The sequence below is a fragment of the Pseudophryne corroboree genome, chromosome 2, assembly GCF_028390025.1.
Source record: "Pseudophryne corroboree isolate aPseCor3 chromosome 2, aPseCor3.hap2, whole genome shotgun sequence".
Taxonomy (NCBI): domain Eukaryota; kingdom Metazoa; phylum Chordata; class Amphibia; order Anura; family Myobatrachidae; genus Pseudophryne; species Pseudophryne corroboree.
Genome location: NC_086445.1, coordinates 6271216 through 6290571, shown reverse-complemented (window position 1 = coordinate 6290571; position 19356 = coordinate 6271216). Strand labels below are relative to the sequence as shown.

The following is a 19356-nucleotide window of genomic DNA, read 5'->3' as shown; positions in this document are numbered from 1 at the left end:
TCACCAATATTGGCCAAAGGTTGGCTGGCTAAACTTCGGTATACAGGGCGGGTTGGACCCAGGGCAGAACATATCACTGGTTGAATACAGTGTGGGTTGGATACAGTGTGGGTTGGATACAGTGCGTGTTGGTATAGTGCGGGATATAGTGTGTGATGGATACAAAGCAGGATACAGTGCAGGGAGGTAAAATAAAGCCAGTTTGTGCAAGGGCCTCCAAATTGCCTCTTTTTCCTGCCAGTATACGTACGGACTGTGTGACGTGCCTACTTGGATGCGGTCACTCATATAATCCTCCACCATTCTTTCAATGGTGAGAGAATCATATGCAGTGACAGTAGACGACATGTCCGTAATCGTTGGCAGGTCCTTCAGTCCAGACCAAATGTCAAAACTTGTTCCTGACTGATCTGCATCACCGCCAGCGGGACTCTTTGGAAAAAAAAATTTTCCTCGCAACCGCAGTTGCTGGAGAAAATGAAGGAGGAGATGTTGCCGTGTCATTTTCCGCTTGAGCTGACAGCTTTTTCACCAACTCTTTGCATCTCTGCAGATTTGTGCCCCATTGGAAAGATAGACACAACATAATACTTAAACCAAGGATAAAGTATGGTCACCAAAATATAGTGATCTGATTTAAAGAGATTGACGACCCTTGAATCCTGGCAAAGCGGATAAAGGGCTTCAGCTACAAGTCCGACATACTTAGCGGAATCACTCTTTCAGAGCCTACTTCACTTTCTGCAGCTGCTTTTGCAAAAGCCTGATGAGGGGAATGACTTGACTCAAGCTGGAAGTGTCTGAACTGATTTAAAATGTGCCAAGTTCAAAGGGTTGGAGAACCTTACACAACACGGAAATTATTCTCCACTGCGCTTCACTCAGGTGCATTCCCCCTCCTTTCCCTATGTCAAAGGCAGATGTATAGGCTTGTGGTTGTATAGAACCTGTGCTGCTCGGGTAGGTTCGATTCTACAAGTGCCAGACCCGCTTATCTCTAATTGGAAGTAAAATACACAATTTAAATGAGAATCACAGCAGAGGATTATTCTTACCCAATTACCGCAATCGCCATGTTCACTATAAGAAGGGTTCCAAGAATGAGAAACAGACACAATAAGATAATGGTCAACCATTGTGGAAATAGAGGGTTCCCGTTGCCATCATTGTAGACGCACAGAGGAACATCGGAACCAGTGGTATTTTGTGCACATTGTGTAACGTCAAAGTTCAAACCTGAAAAAAAAAGAAAGAATACAGTTCTGTTACCGTCCTATACATCCCGTGTGTAATGCACAGGAATAACAACAACAATCACACCATAGTTGTTCTCTCACACACATGGACATACAGTACAAGATAATTCACCCACCTGGAGAAAATACCTATGTCATACCTCCCAAAAAGCCCCTCTCCAGGAGGACACAATGCTCTGCTCCTGCACTTCCCTCTTACTGTATGATTACCATCACCTGTGCTGTACCCTAATACTGACCCAGTGCTCATACCTATGTCATACCTCCCAACATGACCTCTCCAGGAGGACACAATGCTCTGCTCCTGCTCTTCCCTCTTACTCTATGATTACCATCACCTGTGCTGTACCCTAATACTGACCCAGTGCTCATACCTATGTCATACCTCCCAACATGACCTCTCCAGGAGGACACAATGCTCTGCTCCTGCTCTTCCCTCTAACTGTATGATTACCATCACCTGTGCTGTACCCTAATACTGACCCAGGGCTCATACATTCCAAACATGACCCTCTCCGGGAGGACACAATGCTCTGCTCCTGCACTTCCCTCTTACTGTATGATTACCATCACCTGTGCTGTACCCTAATACTGAACCAGTGCTCATATCTATGTCATACCTCCCAACATGACCTCTCCAGGAGGACACAATGCTCTGCTCCTGCTCTTCCTGTATGATTACCATCACCTGTGCTGTACCCTAATACCTACCCACTTCTCCTACCTATGTCATACCTCACAACATGACCTCTCCAGGAGGACACAATGCTCTGCTCCTACACTTCCCTCTAACTGTATAATTACCATCACCTGTGCTGTACCCCAATACTGACCCAGTGCTCATACCTATGTCAAACCTCTTAGCATGACCCATTCCAGGAGGACACAATGCTCTGCTCCTGCTCTTCCCTCTTACTGTATGATTACCATCACCTGTGCTGTACCCTAATACTGACCCAGTGCTCATACCTATGTCATACCTCCCAACATGACCTCTCCAGGAGGACACAATGCTCTGCTCCTGCACTTCCCTCTTACTGTATGATTACCATCACCTGTGCTGTACCCTAATACTGACCCAGTGCTCATACCTATGTCATAACTCCCAACATGACCTCTCCAGGAGGGATACAGTGCTCTGCTCCTGCTCTTCCCTCTTACTGTATGATTACCATCACCTGTGCTGTACTCTAATACTGACCCAGTGCTCATACCTAAGTTATACCTCCCAACATGACCTCTCCAGGAGGATACAATGCTCTGCTACTGCACTACCCTCTTACTGTATGATTACCATCACCTGTGCTGTACCCTAATACTGACCCAGTGCTCATACCTATGTCATACCTTCCAACATGACCTTTCCAGGAGGACTCAATGCTCAGCTCCTGCTCTACCCTCTTACTGTATGATTACCATCACCTGTGCTGTACCCTAATACTGACCCAGTGCTCATACCTATGTCATACCTCCCAACATGACCTCTCCAGGAGGACACAATGCTCTGCTCCTGCTCTTCCCTCTTACTGTATGATTACCATCACCTGTGCTGTACCCTAATACTGATCCAGTGCTCATACCTAGGTCATACCTCCCAACATGACCCTCTCCAGGAGGACACAATGTTCTGCTCCTGCTCTTCCCTCTTACTGTATGATTACCATCACCTGTACTGTACCCTAATACTGACCCAGTGCTCATACCTATGTCATACCTCCCAACATGATCACTCCAGGAAGACACAATGCTCAGCTTCTGCTCTTCCCTCTTACTGTATGATTACCATCACCTGTGCTGTACTCTAATACTGACCCAGTGCTCATACCTAAGTTATACCTCCCAACATGACCTCTCCAGGAGGATACAATGCTCTGCTACTGCACTACCCTCTTACTGTATGATTACCATCACCTGTGCTGTACCCTAATACTGACCCAGTGCTCATACCTATGTCATACCTTCCAACATGACCTTTCCAGGAGGACTCAATGCTCTGCTCCTGCTCTACCCTCTTACTGTATGATTACCATCACCTGTGCTGTACCCTAATACTGACCCAGTGCTCATACCTATGTCATACCTCCCAACATGACCTCTCCAGGAGGACACAATGCTCTGCTCCTGCTCTTCCCTCTTACTGTATGATTACCATCACCTGTGCTGTACCCTAATACTGATCCAGTGCTCATACCTAGGTCATACCTCCCAACATGACCCTCTCCAGGAGGACACAATGTTCTGCTCCTGCTCTTCCCTCTTACTGTATGATTACCATCACCTGTACTGTACCCTAATACTGACCCAGTGCTCATACCTATGTCATACCTCCCAACATGATCACTCCAGGAAGACACAATGCTCAGCTTCTGCTCTTCCCTCTTACTGTATGATTACCATCACCTGTGCTGTACCCTAATACTGACCCAGTGCTCATACCTATGTCATACCTCCCAACATGATCACTCCAGGAAGACACAATGCTCAGCTCCTGCTCTTCCCTCTTACTGTATGATTACCATCACCTGTTGTTAGGGTCTCCTGCCCTGTGCTGCCACGTCGTCATGGCAACCGGGAGACAAGTGCTAGCGGAGTAACCTGAGCGCAGCTGATACTCCAGTTCGGGTCTTTTGCTGTGCAGTGGTTATAGGCTCTGTGCATGGCAGGGGATCCGGTGCTGGTTTTTGTGCTCACAGTCTGTGAGGTCTGAGTGGGGCGTGGACAGCACCTGCTTTATAAGGCCTCTTTTCAGGGTAAGCAGATGCTGCTGAATCTTTGTTGGTTAGTCAGTTTCTGAAAGTTAGCCAGTACTGTGTAGCTTTGTATTTGTTTGTTGCTTACTGCAAATAGGCCTGGGGATTTGGTATTACACTCTGCCAATCCAGACCTAGCAGTAAGACTGGAGTCAGTCGTTTAGCTTGCTGGGGTTCGGTTACTACTCTGTGAACTTAGCAAGTTTGCGGCTGTATTCTAAGACTTGCCTGTCTAATCCTGTCTCACTGTGCTAGGTGTCAGGGGTCAGTTTAGTGGCAGTAAACCGAACCTGTGCACTGCAAGTGAGAATTAGGATTGTGGAGAATCTCCTTGTGTCTATCATTCCATCTCTGACCAAGGAGTTTACTGCCACACCCGTTGGTAACCCTTTAGGGTTTTGCTGTTGCCCTTAGCAACAGCATTTCGGGTTTTCTATGTATTAAAACACAACATCTTGCTTTTCACATCTGAGCAGTTCTAATACAAGGGAGATACCCAGTTCCTTAGCCTCTGGGCTTCTCTGTTCACGTTGTGTGTATTTTGTTACCCTACCACCTTCTGTGTACGTTATGTCATATTCCCTAGTCTGTCTGTGAGTCCATTTGTTTTGCATAACAGTTCAAACACCAGTACATTCCTGCAGGCACTGGAGTGCATAACAGTCCTGACACCAGTACTTTCCTGCAGGCACTGGTGTGCATAACATATTCAGCAGCCCAATACTCATGTTGAAATTTTGTGGGAATATGGAGCATACCCCTCAAAATACGTTGCAACAGGTGGTTGATCAGGTGCAGGTCCTGACTCAAAAATGTAATGATTTGTCCATTAAAATGCACACCTCCCAGGCTGCTGGCGGAGCTCCCGCAGCAGCAGCACCTGCAGGGGTTAAGGAGCCGAAAGTAAATCTCCCGGATCGTTTTTCTGGAGATCGCTCGCAGTTCTTTTGTTTCAAGGAGAGCTGCAAGCTATACTTCCGGCTTAGGCCTCAGTCTTCTGGGTCGGAGATTCAGCGGGTGGGCATAGTGATTTCCTTGCTACAAGGAGACCCACAGGTCTGGGCATATGGGTTGCAGCCTGACTGTCCGTCGCTTAAAAGTGTTGATGCTTTTTTTACGGCACTGGGCATGTTGTATGATGACCCTGACAAGACGGCCTCAGCCGAGGCTCAGATTTCGATCCTTAAGCAAGGGCGAAGGCCAGTTGAGGTTTACTGTACGGAGTTTCGGAGGTTGGCCCATGATACCCAGTGGAATGACCCAGCCCTGAGACACCAGTACCGAAGAGGTCTTTCTAACCAGATAAAGGACCAACTGGTACAACATCCCTTGCCTGATAGCTTGGATCAGCTCATGCAGTTATCCATCCGGGTGGATAGACGGCTGAGAGAGCGTAGGCTTGAAAGGGAGACTGAGATTTCCTTCCTTCCCAAGGGAACCTCAGACTCTGAGGAATTTTCCGAGGAGCCTATGCAGATTGGGGCTACCCGCCTCTCCTCGCGTGAGAAGATGCGGAGGAGACAGCAGGGGTTGTGTTTGTACTGTGGGAATAAAGGTCATGTGGTAGTATCATGCCCAGAAAAGCCGGAAAACTTCAGGGCCTGAGGGTGATGGGAAATATCCTGTCAGGCCAGAAGTCAGAATTTCCCAAGAAGACTTTTATCATTCCGGTGACCTTGAAGATCCTCGGTCAAACTGTCAAGACTGAGGCCTTTGTGGACAGTGGGGCCGACGGGGTTTTTATGGACCGCCAATTCGCCCTGAAACACTCTGTTCCCTTAGTACCCTTGGCATCGGAAATTGAGATTTGTGGGTTAAACGGGGAACCATTATCCCAAGGTAAAATTACCTCTTGCACTAGCCAGATTTCTTTGTTTATTGGAGCCACACACTCTGAAAAATTGTCCTTTTATGTGACTGTCTGTACTTTTGCCCCATTGGTGTTGGGGTTACCCTGGTTAAGGGCCCACAATCCTCAATTTGACTGGGTCTCTGGGGAGATTCTTAGTTGGAGTACTGATTGTTTCAGGAGTTGCTTGAGCCTTCCAGTCAGGTTCTCGCAGCTAAGTTTGCCAGGATTGCCAGGGTGTTATGCAGATTTTGCGGACGTGTTCTCCAAAAAAGTTGCAGAGGTACTACCTCCCCATCACTCCTATGACTGTGCCATTGATTTGTTGCCAAATGCTAAGCTTCCCAAGAGCAGGTTGTACTCCCTGTCACGTCCTGAGACTCAGGCTATGGCAGAGTACATTCAGGAGAACTTGGCTAAGGGATTTATCAGACCTTCACAGTCTCCAGTTGGGTCGGGGTTCTTCTTCGTGGGTAAAAAGGACGGTTCGTTGCGACCCTGCATCGACTTCAGGGAATTGAACCGTATCACGATTAAAAACTCATACCCACTGCCTCTCATTTCGGTCTTGTTTGACCAGCTTCGTACTGCCACCATTTTTTCTAAGATTGACCTACGCGGTGCGTACAATCTAATCCGAATAAGAGAGGGGGATGAATGGAAGACTGCCTTTAATACCCACTCGGGGCATTATGAATATTTGGTGATGCCTTTTGGGCTCTGTAATGCCCCGGCAGTCTTCCAGGATTTCATGAATGATGTGCTCAGGGAATATTTGGATAGATTCTTAGTTGTATACTTAGATGACATCCTAATCTTCTCCCATTCCCTGGAGGAACATCGGAAGCATGTACGCTTAGTCCTCCAGAAACTCAGAGACCACCGGCTTGGGGCGAAGCTGGAGAAGTGCGAATTTGAAGTTCAGCAAATCGCATTTCTAGGATATATTATCTCCCCAGAAGGTTTCCAAATGGAGGGTTCCAAGGTACAGGCAGTCCTGGATTGGGTGCAGCCCACTAGTTTGAAGGCGCTTCAGCGTTTCCTGGGCTTTGCGAATTTTTATAGACGATTTATCGCTGGATTTTCGTCTATAGTGGCGCCCTTGGTGGCACTCACTAAGAAAGGGGCGGATGTTGCTCACTGGTCTTGTGAGGCTAAAGCGGCTTTTGCCCGTCTCAAAAGGGCATTTGTTTCGGCCAAGATGCTGCGACACCCAGATCCAGAGCGTCCTTTTGTGGTGGAGGTGGATGCCTCTGAGATGGGTATTGGGGCAGTGCTTTCTCAGATGGGAGTGTCAGATAATCGCCTTCATCCCTGTGCTTACTTTTCCCGTAAATTTTCGCCTGCCGAGATGAATTATGACGTGGGTAACCGGGAATTGTTGGCTATTAAGGATGCACTCGAGGAGTGGAGACACTGGCTTGAGGGGGCTAAGTTTGTGGTCTCAATTCTCACTGACCATAAGAATCTGGCATATTTAGAGTCAGCGAAGCGTCTCAATGCCAGGCAGGCACGATGGGCTTTGTTTTTTGCTCGCTTGAATTTTTTGATAACATATCGCCCTGGGTCAAAAAACATCAAGGCTGATGCGCTCTCGCGGAGTTTTGCTCCAATCCAGGAGACCACCGAGGAGCCGTTGCCCATTGTTTCCCCATCATGTATTAAAGTGGGCATTACCCAGGACCTCTTATCATTAGTCCTTAGAGCACAGGAGCAGGCTCCTCCAGACCTTCCGGTAGGTCTTTTGTTTGTGCCTCCTAGGTTAAAACAGCGAGTGTTCCTGGAATTCCATGCCAAGAAGTCTGCAGGTCACCCGGGTATTGCCAGAACTCGGGAGTTGCTATCTAGGGCGGTGTGGTGGCCCTCGGTGGCTAAGGATGTGGATCAGTGGGTTCGGGCATGTGACATCTGTGCCCGAAATAAGACTCCTAGAGGGGTTCCTGTTGGCCCACTACATCCACTCTCTATCCCATCTAAGCCATGGACCCACATTTCAATGGATTTTGTGGTGGACTTGCCCAAATCCTCGGGGATGACAGCCATCTGGGTTGTCGTTGACAGGTTTTCGAAGATGGCGCACTTCGTTCCACTGGTTGGGCTGCCATCGGCCAGACGCCTGTCTGAATTATTTATGCTGCATGTTGTGCGTCTCCACGGGTTGCCACTTGATGTGGTCTCTGACCGCGGATCCCAGTTTGTGGCCAAATTCTGGAGGGCATTTTGTTCCGATCTCCAGATTTCTGTCAGCTTGTCGTCGGGCTACCATACGCAGTCTAATGGGCAGACTGAAAGGGTGAACCAGTCCTTGGAGCAGTTCCTCAGGTGTTATGTCTCCAAGTGTCAGACTGACTGGGTTGCTCATCTGTCCATGGCGGAGTTTGCCTATAACAACGCGGCTCACTCTGCTACAGGGATCTCTCCCTTCCTTTGTGTGTATGGGCATCATCCTAAGGCCAATTCTTTTGACCCCCTGGACTCCACGCCTGGTGGTTCCTCTGTGGTTTCGGTCCTTAGAGGTATTTGGCGGAAAGTGAAGAAAGCCCTTGTGTCTGTGTCATTAGTGACCAAAAGGGTTTTTGATAAGCGGAAAAGACCCTGCAGCTTCAAATTAGGAGACTTCGTCTGGTTGTCTACCAAGAATTTGAAGTTGAGACAGCCATCTCATAAGTTAGGGCCCCGGTTCATCGGCCCTTATAAGATCACCAGGGTTATCAATCCGGTGGCATTTCAGTTAGATCTGCCCCGTTCTTTGGGTATCAATAAAACATTTCATTGTTCCCTTTTAAAACGGGCGATTAGTAATCCTTCTTCCAGTGGAAGACCTTCCCCTCTTCTGATACGTGGCCAGAGGGAGTTTGTTGTTGAAAGGATTCTTGACTCCAAGGTGGTTCGGGGTCGGCTGTCATTTTTGGTGCACTGGAAGGGGTATGGCCCGGAGGAGCGGTCGTGGGTGCGCAGTTGTGATCTTCATGCCCCCAGACTGATACGCTCTTTCTTCTCGCAGTTCCCCGATAAACCCGGTGGTAGGGGTTCTTTGACCCCTCGTCAGAGGGGGGGTACTGTTAGGGTCTCCTGCCCTGTGCTGCCACGTCGTCATGGCAACCGGGAGACAAGTGCTAGCGGAGTAACCTGAGCGCAGCTGATACTCCAGTTCGGGTCTTTTGCTGTGCAGTGGTTATAGGCTCTGTGCATGGCAGGGGATCCGGTGCTGGTTTTTGTGCTCACAGTCTGTGAGGTCTGAGTGGGGCGTGGACAGCACCTGCTTTATAAGGCCTCTTTTCAGGGTAAGCAGATGCTGCTGAATCTTTGTTGGTTAGTCAGTTTCTGAAAGTTAGCCAGTACTGTGTAGCTTTGTATTTGTTTGTTGCTTACTGCAAATAGGCCTGGGGATTTGGTATTACACTCTGCCAATCCAGACCTAGCAGTAAGACTGGAGTCAGTCGTTTAGCTTGCTGGGGTTCGGTTACTACTCTGTGAACTTAGCAAGTTTGCGGCTGTATTCTAAGACTTGCCTGTCTAATCCTGTCTCACTGTGCTAGGTGTCAGGGGTCAGTTTAGTGGCAGTAAACCGAACCTGTGCACTGCAAGTGAGAATTAGGATTGTGGAGAATCTCCTTGTGTCTATCATTCCATCTCTGACCAAGGAGTTTACTGCCACACCCGTTGGTAACCCTTTAGGGTTTTGCTGTTGCCCTTAGCAACAGCATTTCGGGTTTTCTATGTATTAAAACACAACATCTTGCTTTTCACATCTGAGCAGTTCTAATACAAGGGAGATACCCAGTTCCTTAGCCTCTGGGCTTCTCTGTTCACGTTGTGTGTATTTTGTTACCCTACCACCTTCTGTGTACGTTATGTCATATTCCCTAGTCTGTCTGTGAGTCCATTTGTTTTGCATAACAGTTCAAACACCAGTACATTCCTGCAGGCACTGGAGTGCATAACAGTCCTGACACCAGTACTTTCCTGCAGGCACTGGTGTGCATAACACCTGTGCTGTACCCTAATACTGACCCAGTGCTCATACCTATGTCATACCTCCCAACATGACCTCTCCAGGAGGACACAATGCTCTGCTCCTGCTCTTCCCTCTTACTGTATGATTACCATCACCTGTGCTGTACCCTAAAACTGACCCAGTGCTCATACCTATGTCATACCCCCCAACATGACCTCTCCAGGAGGACACAATGCTCTGCTCCTGCTCTTCCCTCTTAATGTATGATTACAATCACATGTGCTGTACCCTAATACTGAACCAGTGCTCATACCTATGTCATACCTCCCAACATGACCTCTCCAGGAAGACACAATGCTCAGCTCCTGCTCTTCCCTCTTACTGTATGATTACCATCACCTGTGCTGTACCCTAATACTGACCCAGTGCTCATACCTATGTCATACCTCCCAACATGATCACTCCAGGAAGACACAATGCTCAGCTCCTGCTCTTCCCTCTTAATGTATGATTACCATCACCTGTGCTGTACCCTAATACTGACCCAGTGCTCATACCTATGTCATACCTCCCAACATGACCCTCTCCAGGAGGACACAATGCTCTGCTCCTGCTCTTTCCTCTTACTGTATGATTACCATCACCTGTGCTGTACCCTAATACTGACCCAGTGCTCATACCCATGTCATACCTCCCAACATGATCACTCCAGGAAGACACAATGCTCAGCTCCTGATCTTCCCTCTTAATGTATGATTACCATCACCTGTGCTGTACCCTAATACTGACCCAGTGATCATACCTATGTCATACCTCCCAACATGACCTCTCCAGGAGGACACAATGCTCTGCTCCTGCTCTTCCCTCTTACTGTATGATTACATCACCTGTGCTGTACCCTAATACTGACCCAGTGCTCATACCTATGTCATACCTCCCAACATGACCCTCTCCAGGAGGACACAATGCTCTGCTCCTGCTCTTCCCTCTTACTGTATGATTACCATCACCTGTGCTGTACCCTAATACTGATCCAGTGCTCATACCTATGTCATACCTCACAACATGACCTCTCCAGGAGGACACAATGCTCTGCTCCTGCTCTTCCCTCTTACTGTATGATTACCATCACCTGTACTGTACCCTAATACTGACCCAGTGCTCATACCTATGTCATACCTCCCAACATGACCCTCTCCAGGAGGACACAATGCTCTGCTCCTGCACTTCCCTCTTACTGTATGATTACCATCATCTGTGCTGTACCCTAATACTGACCCAGTGCTCATACCTATGTCATACCTCCCAACATGACCTCTCCAGGACACAATGATCTGCTCCTGTACTTCCCTCTTACTGTATGATTACCATCACCTGTGCTGAACAGGTTAATGGAAAAGAAAGGTGTTTCAGCACAGGTGCCGGTAGAGCCGTCCCTAACCAATATGATGCTCTAGGCAATATTTTGCCTGGTGCCCTCTATCTCCACCGCTAGTTCCGCTTCTGACCCTGTACCCCTTTCCCAGCCCCATCACCCCTCACCCATAGCAGTCCTCATTTTGGTGCTCCTACCCCCTATATTTTAAATAGGAACAGTGTGCACATTCAGTGTGCAGCCCAAAACGGTGCGTGTTCTTACTGGGAAAGGGCATGGCCACACTATAATAACCCCAGTTGAAATTACGCCACACAGTACTGCAACTTTATTCACATTACATCATGCAGTAGTGCCCCTTATTCACATTACATCATGCAGTAGTGCCCCTTATTCACATTACATCATGCAGTAGTGCCCCTTATTCACATTACATCATGCAGTAGTGCCCCTTATTCACATTACAGCAAACCATATTCCTCTTTATTTACATTAGACCACATGGTAGTCCCCTATCTATACGTTATGCCACAAAGTACTGTATTACACCTTTTATGCATAATGCTGCACTTCAGTAATGCTTTTCATATGCAAGTAACAGCCGCAGTCACACACAGAATATAGGCATGATGCATATCATTTTAATCAGCAGAAGCTGCCTGTGCCCCTCGGCATTTGCCTAGTTTACCTATGCCTAGGCCCAGCTCTGGGTGTCGGTAATCATCCAGTAAGAGGGAAGTCCCGGAGCAGAGCACCGCATCCCTTCTGGAGAGTGTCATGTTGGGAGGTATCGAAAAGGGTTAAATGAGACTTTAGGGCTCCAATGTTTTTTGTAACAGGAACATAGCTATTGTTTTTCATTGGATACTTTTAGTTGTAAGTTGAAGTTTATTTGCCATACTGTATGTTGATAGTGTCTTTCTCTAGGAGGGTAAATGACCTTGTATGTTCATGTGTGTGAGCGAACAACTATGGTGTTGTTGTTGTTATTATTCCTGGGCATTTTAGGTACAAAAATTAGCTAATACCTTTATTGTTTAATTACTATATGTACGTTTATTCAGTAATGCCCTTTGTAGCTATTATTATATATATTGTGGATATTTTGCATGTTTTTGTATTTTTGTATATTTTTAATGTATTGTTTGCACAGTTACATTTATTAACCCCGTATGGAGTGACAGACTTTTGGATCTGTGTATATATAGAATATGAGTATATATAGAAGAAAAATAGTCGGCACTCACGTGGGACAAGCTGCTGTTAAAGTTTCAGTTATATTGATAAATTTCATCAGAACAAGGCATACAATGTACAAAACATTCCTTTATAGCTTCACCACAAAACGTGCACGATGTTTCCGGCCACAGGGTCCGTATGGATAGATGACGTCACCGCCTCAGAGCTGACGCTGTGATCGCTCACCCCGCTGGGCTCCTGGTTGCCATGGAAACCACTAAATAAAATGAATAAACAGTGATATGAAAAAGATTCCAATCCCAGCATGTATACAATGTATTCCATAAGTGGTTACAGATTAATAATCGCACAATATGCGCTACCAGTAACAATACCATTGTTATCACAAAAAGCAATTTAAACTAAAATACTCATTTATCCCCTTAGGGGCCACCGTGTTTAATCTATGAATTAATTTCGCCTCTCTTTGTAATAAAGCCTTATTACGGTCTCCTCCTCTAATACTGGATGGTTGCTGGTCAATGATCTTATATTTTAACTTAGATAACTGGTGTTTTTAAGCTTGGAAATGTTTCGCTACAGGTTGAGATTGGGTCTCACCTTTTAAAGCAGCACGTATAGCAGACCTATGCTAGGCCATTCTTTCCAGAAATTGTCAAGCAGTCTTGCCCAAATAAAAGAGGCCAGAGGGGCATCTGATGAAGTAAATAACATGTGCGCTCGTACAGGTTAAAATTTTATCGATTTTAATGTATTTGCCAGACTCCACGGTGACCAAGCCCCTATCTGGGTGAAACGTACGTTCATGGTAGACATCATTGTGACATCAGTTCCGGAATCCCGTGCAGCGCACATGGGACCGAGCACAGGGCACAACGAGAAATTCTATCTCACAGAGACTACTGAGGAGTTACACACTACCACAGATATTTCTGGTGTCCTCTCATCGGGATGCGGCGGAAACGGTTACACTGCAATGATCATTGGGTTAACAGTGTTCCCGAAACCACCAGCAACTGACAGCAGACACCGCTTCTTTCTTCCTGCTGGTGCCGGTCAACTCTAACTCTCTCATCTCCCATTCACTGTACACAATACACATGGGAAGGAAGTAGAAGTTACTGTATATACGTATCCGACAATCTGTTTCACATAGCTACTCCGACATGGTATACTATTATTAATAACTCTTAAACTACAAGTACCTGCTAGCAGTTATTGAAAGTGTATCTGAGGAGCTATTACTTACTCTATCTAACCACAATTGTGTATTCCTCACAAGACACTCCTCTTATAACTGTGTACTCCTTGACTAATATTCCAGAGACAGCTGTCTATTTGTGGTGTTTCTTAAAAGAGGTACACGGCATTAATTACTGCTAATTGACAAAAATTCATTATTTAAACACTTTTACAATCTGTTCATGCTATACATCATTTTGACGTCAGTTCCGGAATCCCGCGCAGTGTACACGGGACCAGGCACAGGGTACAGCGAGAAATCCTATCTCATAGGGACAATCGAGGAATTAAACTTCACTATAGGTATTACTGATGTCCTCTCATCGGGAGGCGGCAGTAATGGTTACACTGCAATGATCGTTGGGTTAACAGTGTTCCCGAAACCACCAGCACCTGGCAGCAGATACACCGCTTCGTTCTTCCTGCCAGCGCCGATCAGTTAACTCTCTCACCTCCCATTCACTATACATAATACACATAGGAAGGAAGTAGAAGTTGCTGAATATACGGCTCACATTGTTTTTCTACATGGCATACTATTGCTAATAACGTTCAAACTACAAGCACCTGTTAGGAATATTTAAGAGCATATTTGAGGAGCTATTATGTACGCTATCTTATCTCAATAGTATATTCCTTGCATGATATTCCCCTTGTGGCTGTGTATTCCTCCTCTGGTATTCTAAAAACAGTTGTCAATTTGTGGTGTGTTCCAAAAGAGGCATGAGGCATTAAATACCTCAAATTGAAAACCCCTCATTTTTTATACACTATTGTGTTTTGTTTTGTGTTGTGCCCTAACAGAGGTATGAGGCATTAATTCCTCCAATTGATAAGACTCTGCTTTACATAATATAATATTCTTCGCCCTTTTTTTGGATATAAGCATTTAAAGCTGGTATTGTAAAATAAGAACAAATTATTGGTCACATTCATAGCGTTACAAAATAATTTTGGAGATTCAAATATATATAAAGAATCTCTATGATATAAGTGTTTTCATTTAATTATTTTTATAAAAACCTTGTGCAGAAAATGTTAACCATCAGAGTGAGGATTCACCCTGTATTTTAATGATATCAATTAAAAGTTATATTTTAATAATTAACATAGATTTGAAAAAAAGAGTGCCCCCACTCAGAGGCAGACTTTCTGTCCCTCTGTCTCTCAGTAGGGATAACCTCTTTATGATTTGATAGACATTTTCCGCAGTGGAGCACCACCAACATCTCTACGTTCTTTTCTCTTTTCCATTGATGGATCTATTTGTTTATAGTTGGTACTAGAACATTTTTCTAAACTATGTAAGAAGTGCAGGATCATTCTAATCCGTCTTTTGAAATACAGTAAATAACATGTGTGCTCGTACAGGTTAAAATCTTATCGATTTTAATGTATTTGCCAGACTGTGGATGCACAAAGCTAGGACCCGTTTCCATGTAGCTACATGTAGTGCATGCAGCACACTTATAACAGCCTGGTTTCTTATATAGAAAATTGCGAAGGGTTCCGGCTTGGTTTTAGAAATATCATTACAGACCAAAAGGTCCTTGATACTTTTATTGCGGGTGTAACTGGTTAACAGAGATTGTTGTGTTAGCATGTGTAAATCATTATTAGGAGTAACAATGGGCCATGTTTCTCTAGATACAGTATATGTGCTATACTTTTAGATAAATAACTGTAGCATTGTACAAACGGAATCTTCTGTTTGGAGTCAGTTTTTAGGGTTTTAGATTTTAAGGTTTCAGATCTGGGAATATTCAAAACTCGAGTTTTTGCAGCTTGCAAATTATCCCAGTCATAACCCCGTGTCCTGATCTGTAAAGCCATTTTATCTATTTTGGTTGCAGTGTTTTGCAGATCATCCTATGTATCCGAAGAAATTGTGAGAAAGGAAGGCTGTATTTGGACGAGGGTGGATGATAACTCGCTGCATGTAACATAGTATTTTTATCATTAGGTCTTTTGTAAATATTTGTATGTATGCGTCCATCCCGTACCGATACTTCCACATCTAAAAAATGTATAGCTACATGGCTGCTGTTAGCGGTAAATTTAATTGTCGGGTCTAAGGTGTTAATCAAGTTTACCATCTCGTTAAACTCCTGTGTGGACCCTTGCCAGATGAAAAACAGATCGTCGATATAGCGTGCAAAGAACTTAATCCTGCCAGCTATATCGGGGTTAGTAAAAAACAAATCTTTTTCAATTTAAAAAATAAAACAATTAGCAAGGGATGGAGATAAACAAAAGCGCATTGCACACCCTTGTAATTGTACATACCACTTACCTGTCAAATAAGAAATAATTCCTCTATAAGGTTAATGACAATAACTCTAGAAAGAATGTTAAATCAGGACCCGTATAAAGTGTACTACTAGATAGTAATCGACGTGCTGCCTCTGTCCATTTGGAATGAGGGATATTAGTATAAGACTAACAACGTCTTAAGTACATAATAAGCAGTCTGATGTCTGGTGGTTTCGGGAACACAGTTAACCCAACGATCATTGCAGTGTAACCGTTACCGCTGCCTCCCGATGAGAGGACATCAGAAATACCTATAGTAAAGTCTAATTCCTCGATTGTCCCTATGAGATAGGATTTCTTGCTGTACCCTGTGCCTGGTCCCGTGTACACTGCGCGGGATTCCGGAACTGACGTCAAAATGACGAATAGCACAAACAGATTGTAAAAGTATTTGAAGAATGAAGTTTTGTCAATTAGCAGTAATTAATGCCTTGTACCTCTGTTAAGACACACCACAAATAGACAGCTGTCTCTTGAATATTAGTCAAGGAGTACACAGTTATAAGAGGTGTGTCTTGTGAGGAATACACAATTGTGGTTAGATAGAGTAAGTAATAGCTCCTCAGATACACTTTCAATTACTGCTAGCAGGTACTTGTAGTTTAAGAGTTAATAATTCTATACTATGTCGGAGTAGCTATGTGAAACAGATTGTCGGATCCGTATATACAGTAACTTCTACTTCCTTCCCATGTGTACTGTGTACAGTGAATGGGAGGTGAGAGAGCTGACCGGCACTGGCAGGAAGAAAGAAGCGGTATTTCTGCTGTCAGTTGCTGGTGGTTTCGGGAACACTTAACCCAACGATCATTGCAGTGTAACCGTTACCATCACATCCCGATGAGAGGACACCAGAAATACCTGTGGTAGTGTGTAACTCCTCAGTAGTCTTTCTCGTTGTGCCCTGTGCCCGGTCCCATGTGCGCTGCACGGGATTCCGGAACTGATGTCACAATGACGTCTACCACAAACGTACGTTTCACCCGGATAGAGGCTTGGTCACCGTAGAATCTGGCAAATACATTATAATCAATAAGATTTGAACCTGTACGAGCACACATGTTATTTACTTCATCAGATGCCCCTGTGGCCTCTTTTATGTGGGTAAGACTGCTTGCCAATTTCGGGAACGAATGGCCTAGCATAGGTCTGGTATATGTGCTGCTTTAAAAGGTGAGACCCAATCTCAACCTGTAGCTAAACATTTCCAAGCTCAAAAACACCAGTTATCTATGTTAAAATATAAGATCATTGATCAGCAACAATCCAGTATTAGAGGAGGAGACAGTAATAAGGCTTTATAATGATGAGAGGGGAAATGGATTAATAGACTAAACACGGTGGCCCCTAACGAGATAAATGAGCATTTTAGTTTAAATTGCTTTTTGTGATAACGATGGTATTGTTACTGGTAGCGCATAGCAGTAGTACCAAATTACAATATAGTCATGTTTTCCCGGGTTGTGCTTGCTTATTCACATCACAAGGCAATTAGTAATCTGTAACCACTTATGGGATACATTGTATACATGCTGGGATTGGAATCTCTTTTTCATATCACTGTTTATTTGTTTTATTTTGTGGTTTTCATGGCAACCAGGAGCCAAGCGGGCTGAGCGATCACAGCGTCAGCTCTGAGACAGTGACATCATCTACCATACAGACCCTGTGGCCGGAAACATTGCGCCCGTTTTGTGTTGAAGCTATAAAGGTACAGTATGTTTTGTACATTGTATGCCTTGTTCTGACAAAAGTTATCAATATAACTGAAACGTTAACAGCAGCTTGTCTCTGGATTCGTTATTAATGTAAAGTATCACTTGAGTGCCACCTATTTTTCTTCCATACAAATACCGCAAGGTAAGGAAGGCACCTGGGCATCCATTATAGAGGTATTGAGTGCTGAGTCGCAGTACTATATATATATTTATATTACACACACATTTATAGACCACTGCAAGAAAATGTATTTGGACACAAATCCTCTTTATACCACATTCATGCACTGAACTTGAGTGCTAGTTTTTATTCAGTTACAAATACCCTTTATTAAATGCAGTAACACATTTCAATATACTGCCATACCCAGGATTCACACCAATCACCTGTTGCATTCCAGTCACACATCCTACTCATTGAGCTATTTATCCTGCATAAAACCTATGAACACTATATGACGCTACTGGTACTTTGTAATAAAATAATCAGCAGATCTATGTAGTGTGCAGTCACACATCCAATCCCTCCCAGCCACACACTACATAGATCTACTCAGCCGCAATACTGATCATTTTCTCACAAAGTACAAGGTTTCTCTAGTTTAGAATTATCTATCTTTCAATGTAAGGGCAGATAGCTCAATGAATAGAGTGTCTGACTGCAATGCCACAGACAATGGGTTAGAATCCCGGGTATGAAATGTAATAAAGGACAGTGTGACTGAACAACAGAAATCTCAAGTTGAGCTCATGGATGTTGTATAGGTATTAGTGACATAAGGGGTTAGGGTAGGAGACATGGGCGGTCAGGAGATGCTGGGCTTCAAACAGGGGAGAAGCTGCAAGTGAAAGTAATTAAAACAGATAATTGACAAGTACTGCCAACAGCGCCCCCTACCCTGCAGCGCTATGTGCAGTGCCCCCTCCACACACCTAGTTACAGCCCTGTATACAGCCGTATACTTTATCAATGTTATCATATCACAGACATAACCACATAGCACCGGGTAACTTACCGTCCACGTCTAATGGAAGATCCCCATAATATAATAGATAGGGATAATAGAGGACATGGCGGAAGATCCAGTCCCACCGTGTTTCATTAATATATAGGATCGCCTGCTTTGAAACTCCATAGGCCACCATCAAAATGAACGCAATGAAGAGGAAGAAGTAAGTATCCTTCAGCTGGAGAAAATAAATAACACAAACACTGATCACTTACAATGGGACAAACAACACAGTAACTTCTGTCCTGTAGACAAAGGTGTAATAAATTCTGAGTGAACGTCAATGCAGTACTGCCCACTGTGCATAGGTGTGCCTCTCCAGAGATAGATCCTTCCTGTCCTCCGCAGGACGGCTTTATCTATAATATCCTGGCATTTGTCAAACACAGCCTGTAACATGACAGTCAGGAGCTGATTGGCTGGTACTTGGTCTCTCTAAGGCTTAGTACATACATGTCTCTCCTAACGTGCGCTCTCTCACCTGTGGTAACCCCTGAATCAGCCCATAGTGACTGCTCAGTGAGGGGGTGTGGACGAGAATGTGGGCGGTAGGGTAAATAGGATTCAGTATGAAATCCCAACCTCTTGCGCACTGTGTCCCCTCGCAGTCTCGCTGCGTTCCCCACACTATTATATCACCCCCCTACAGGTAATACCGGCGGTGGTTGGGATTTTGTCCACCCTC

General features: G+C 44.9%; 1 protein-coding gene across 1 annotated transcript in view; it reads right to left on the bottom strand.

The window, feature by feature from the left end:
* Positions 1-19356, bottom strand: part of LOC134988777 (transient receptor potential cation channel subfamily M member 2-like) — a 448705-nt gene that overhangs the window by 120249 nt on the left and 309100 nt on the right. The window contains exons 15-16 of the mRNA XM_063950574.1: positions 18678-18849; positions 1056-1236 (exon numbers count right to left, since the gene is read on the bottom strand). Coding sequence (XP_063806644.1) covers positions 1056-1236; positions 18678-18849 — 353 coding nt within the window. The remainder of the gene's footprint in view (positions 1-1055; positions 1237-18677; positions 18850-19356) is intronic.